Source organism: Epithele typhae (assembly GCF_022376455.1).
Source record: "Epithele typhae strain CBS 203.58 chromosome Unknown BXZ73scaffold_103, whole genome shotgun sequence".
NCBI classification, from domain to species: domain Eukaryota; kingdom Fungi; phylum Basidiomycota; class Agaricomycetes; order Polyporales; family Epitheliaceae; genus Epithele; species Epithele typhae.
Window position 1 is genome coordinate 106,208 of NW_025954294.1, and position 4,934 is coordinate 111,141.

General features: G+C 59.1%; 1 protein-coding gene across 1 annotated transcript; it reads left to right on the top strand.

Annotated features, from left to right (window-relative positions):
- Positions 1-340: 340 nt before the first annotated feature.
- BXZ73DRAFT_82151 (uncharacterized protein) lies at positions 341-3,533 on the top strand (the record flags this gene model as incomplete). Its single annotated transcript, XM_048023655.1, has 10 exons — positions 341-372; positions 441-475; positions 664-884; positions 950-1,150; positions 1,212-1,544; positions 1,591-1,737; positions 1,851-2,002; positions 2,056-2,135; positions 2,188-2,930; positions 2,979-3,533. 10 exons carry the CDS (start codon positions 341-343, stop codon positions 3,531-3,533), a joined length of 2,499 nt encoding a protein of 832 aa, XP_047872003.1.
- Positions 3,534-4,934: the final 1,401 nt, after the last annotated feature.

Genomic DNA, 4,934 nt, shown 5'->3' on the forward strand with positions numbered 1-4,934 from the left:
ATGATGTATTTTGGCAACACAAACGGATGTCATTAATCTGTTCTGCGTGGGTTTCATACCCCCGCGAGACCTGAACAGCGGTACACAATTCAGCCCGTGCAGATGAGTCTCGCACCGGCCCGGCGTCTATGTGTAGATGGGCGCGATTTCGTGGATAAGCGCAGGCATTGCTCTCTTCCTCTGTCCACCATCATGTTCCCTGACCTCAACCGCACCCCTCGCACTTCCATTCGATCCACATCCCGCTTACTCAACCACCACGCCAGCAGCCAGCCACCCAAGAAGATGGCGCACAATCTCCAGTGACGCGGACGCGGACCCGGAGGACACGGCGGACACGATGGTGAAATGTGCGAAGGGCACGCCCCCAGTGTAAGTACTCCGTTTCCGTCACATTCAACCCCAGACACCCAACTTTTGTCTATACCGCTCTGGGATAGCCCGGCGCACGCGTCAGATCATGCTCGGGGTACAAGTGAGTGTAGGGTCCACTCCTTCGGGATCAAGGTTCGCTCCGACCCCCTCCTTCCTGTGGGGCAACCCCAAGCTCACCTCCACGCCCACAGCTCTCATCTCGATGCACAGCTTCAACGTGCTCGCAGCCGGGGACGTCTACGGTTGATCTACGGCGCGATCTACGGTACCGGCTTCTTCTACGAACAGGCTGCACCACAGACCGCTGTGTTCGACGGGCGGCTGGGGTACTACACCCTACACCACGAGCACACAACGCGAAACTGTGGGAGGAGAAAGTGCTCATATACATCTTCGCGTTCAAGGCCGAGCATGAGGTCGACAAGGGCCCGGACTACATCGCCGCGCACACGCAGTGGCAGCGCGACCGCGCACAGACGATCAAGAACCAGCTCGGGTCGAACAGCTCGGTATGTGCCTCCCTTCTCACCTGGCTGTCTCTTCGTGGGGTTCGGGGTCGGTACGTGGTGCTCAGGCAGCGCAACAGATTCTCGTGACGACCAGCGGTGAGTCCTATCTCGACGAGTCCATGCAGGCCGCGAGGTTTGGCTGCGCCACGCTCAACATGTTTGCCGTCCATGCGTACGGCCCGGGCAGCTTCGACACCGCGAAGCTCGAGGGCTACGTCGTCAAGGCCGTCGCCGCCGGCAAGCTTCTCAAGATGGAGGAGTGGTGCGTCCTCCATGATCTATCCGGTCCTAGTAGACCGCCTGGCTCCTCCCCCTCCCCCTCCTCAGCTCATTCCACCCTCGTCACATTCCAACCCGCGCCCCACCGTCCAGATCCTGCTCTCCGTTGCCGCCGTCATCTCTCTCGCGCTCGGCCTCTTCCAGGACTTTGGGCCTGGGCGCGACCCGGACGAGCCCGCGGTGGAGTGGGTCGAGGGCGTCGCGATCATGGTCGCGATCGTCGTCGTCGTGCTCGTCGGCTCGCTCACGGACTGGCAGAAGGAGCGCCAGTTCCGCGTGCTCAACGCGAAGAAGGACGAGCGCACCGTCAAGGTCGTCCGTGGGGGTGTAGAGCGCCTCATAGACGTGCATGCCGTCGTCGTCAGCGACGTAGATCATGCTGTGCGACGGTGTGTTTCTCTCAGGCCACAACGTGCGCTGCGACAAGTCGGGCGCGACAGGGGAGAGTGACGTCATCAAGAAGATGAAGTACGAGGATTGTTTGGAGCTGCGGAAGACGCTCGACCACGACAAGAAGGACGCCTCTCCGCATACCGACTGCTTCCTCATCAGTGGTAGCAAGATCCTCGAGGGCGTAGGTTCGTACGTTGTCATCACCGTCAGGCCTCGTTCGTTCCATAGGCGCATCATGACCTGTATGTATGCTTGTCACTCCGTACGCACCTCGCTCTGACGGGACATGGACAGCGCTCCGCGACAGCAGAGGGCACGGCCCTTCAGCGCAAGCTGGAGCATCTAGCTAACAGGATCGCCGTCGCAGGCTCACTTGGCGGTTTGATGCTCTTCATCGGGCTGCTCATTCGATACTTCGTCAAGATCGGCACTGACACTCCCCACATGTGCGGATCTTTCGCGATCGTCTCTGACGGTGTATCGCTGACGTCCCTTGTAGGAGCCCCAGCCAAAAAGGGTTGGCTTTCGTGGACATTCTCATCTTGTCCTTCACGCTCGTCGTCGCCTCAGTTCCTGAAGGTACGCCCATCGCTCGCGCTGTCTCGAAGCATGCGTTCTAATTCATCTTTAGGTTTACCTCTAGCCATCGCACTCGCGTTGGCGTTGGCCACCAAGCGGATGACACGCGAGAACCTTCTCGTCCGAGTCCTCAACTCCTGCGAGACCATGGCGAACACCAGCGTCATCTGCACCGACAAGACCGGCACGCTCACGCAGAACGCCATGACCGTCGTGGCGGGCACCATCGGCGGCGACCTCGCCTTCGTCCGCGATCTGGCCCAGAATCCCGAGCGCGCCACACCCGACGCCACTCCCATCGAGCTCCGCTGCCTCAGCGGCGCGCTTCCTCCTCCCCTTCGTGCCCTCCTCAACGACGCCATTGCGATCAACTGCACCGCGTTCGAAGATGCGGACGCAAACACCGGCGTCTCCGTGTTCGTGGGCAGCAAGACGGAGACCGCACTGCTGGCGATGGCGCGCGACTCGAGATGGCCGGGCTACAAGGCCGTTCGAGAGGCTGCTGAGGCTCTACAGGTGTTCCCGTTCCCGAGCGAGCGCAAGGCGATGGGTGTCGTGGTGCGTCTTCCGGGAGGTCGTGCGCGGCTGTACGTCAAGGGCGCGAGCGAGGTGCTCGTCGCGGCGTGCGCACGCCAGGTTGTTGTCACAGAACGAGAAAATGTGGTCACGAAGGTCACCGACGAAGACGATCGGGCGCGGATCTTGGAGAGCATCACGTCGTACGCGTCGCAGACGCTCCACACCATCGCTGTATGCTATCGAGACTTGGACGACTGGTCACCCAAGGCCGACGAAGTACGTCACCCCATCCTTGTTGAACGCCCTCTCTGACCATTGTTTTAGGTCTCATGGACGGATCTCGCACGCGATCTCACGCTCGCTGGCCTCTTCGCTCTTGAGGACCCTCTTCGCCCCGGCGTTCGCAAAGCGGTGGCAGACTGCGCCCGCGCAGGCGTCCAGGTCAAGATGTGCACCGGCGACAACGTCCTCACCACGCGCTCCATTGCCACTCAGTGTGGCATCTTCACCCCCGGCGGCATCGTCATGGAGGGCCCGCGGTTCCGCGCGCTGTCAGACACCGAGCGCCGCGTGACCGTGCAGCGTCTCCAGGTGCTCGCGCGCTCGTCGCCCGAGGACAAGCGCATCCTCGTCACCACCCTCAAGGAGCTCGGCGAGATCGTGGCGATCACCGGCGACGGCACTAACGACGGGCCCGCGCTCAAGGCTGCGCACGTCGGCTTCTCGATGGGCGTCACGGGCACCGAGGTCACGAAGGAAGCGTCCGACATCGTCCTCATGGACGACAACTGGGACGGCCTCATCGTTGTCGTCACCCCGCGTCTAGATCTCGTCAGCGGGCGAAGGTGGCGGCGCGAGCCTTCCGAACTGGATGCTTGACTTCCGCGTTCCCCCCACGCTCAGTCGCGCCGCCTCTTTCTACATCGCCGATATTTGGCGAACCCGCCGCCCTCGACTCTCCCGCATCCTGAAACATCCCGATCCAGCCGTTTTGAGCTCTCATTGTCTCCGCATCGCCCGCGCCGTTCTTTGTGCTTCCCCCTCATTCATATTCTCCGACACCCACTCTTTTTCCGTTGCCGCGCCTCGTCCTACGTCGCCGACAACACCTCAGACAACGCAATATCCGAAACAGCCGCCCATCTCGGCCCCTCCCTGTCCATCAGCCCCATCTATCGCGCTGTTGTCTAAGTGACTGCATGTTCAGCACCCGGACCCGGAGCTCAAGGTCGTTGTCGACGCGTATCTCGGTGGTAGCTTAGGTTTGTTTGGCCGAGAGCGCGGCTCATGTGCACACACCGACGCTCTGGTACTGGTCGCTTGATGCTGGCAAAATTGACTGGACACACAGTTGCAGATTATTGGGCTCATGCCCGTTAACTGGGCAGCACGGGATACTGCCAGGTGACGGTAGCAAGTTCACAAGCGCGCTGAAACGATGTGGTATATAGAGGTATGTAACAGTCTGCTTAACAGACCCATGGACTAATGGTTTTTCACGCCTCAATAGACCTTCACTCTTTAACGACGTGCAATCGCGAGTTCGATCCCCATACTGTGAGTCATTTCTGTTCAGTGTAATCACAATATACTAATCATCTAGTAGCGTAATTTGTATGCCATAGTTGTGAATCTAGTCGTAGTTGTAGAGTATTAGTAGAGTACTAGTGTCGGCGAAATAGTACCAATTGTAGTCCGTTTAGATCGAGTCAATAATCAATAATACGCCTTATAGAAGGGAGCAAGTGAATATGTGATATGTTCTCATAGAAAGGATCATTAGGAGGGTAAGAAGCGACTGAAGGAAGCTAAAACCCGTGTATTACCCTTTCTTTTGCATCGCGTGTTGCCTCTTTTCAATCTCCGCTTTAAATTGCAATGGGACCTGCTGCTATTGCGATCTCCGCTTGGCTGTCGCAACATGCCGAGCCGCTTGCAACCGCCGGAGGCTCAATCGCGAGCGTGACCGCATTGATTGCAAGCTGGCGCGCGGCTCTTGCAAGGGCTTGCAAGCCGAGCTAGGCAGATTGTGACATGCTGTCAGCAAATTGCAAGGCGCTGTCACGGCGGTAATCACATTGCGAGCTAATTAGCCTAGCTCGCGAGGCCTCGCAACACCGATCAGTCCGGAATGCCTCGCGAGGCCTCGCGAGGCCGATTTGGTTTTTCCGACAATATTCCCACGGATATGAATGCCCTGAAGTTGATACTGGCGTCACTGGAGGCCTGGATTTGAAAATACGGCGAGGCGAGGTCCGAGCCCATCACTGTCGCATCAGC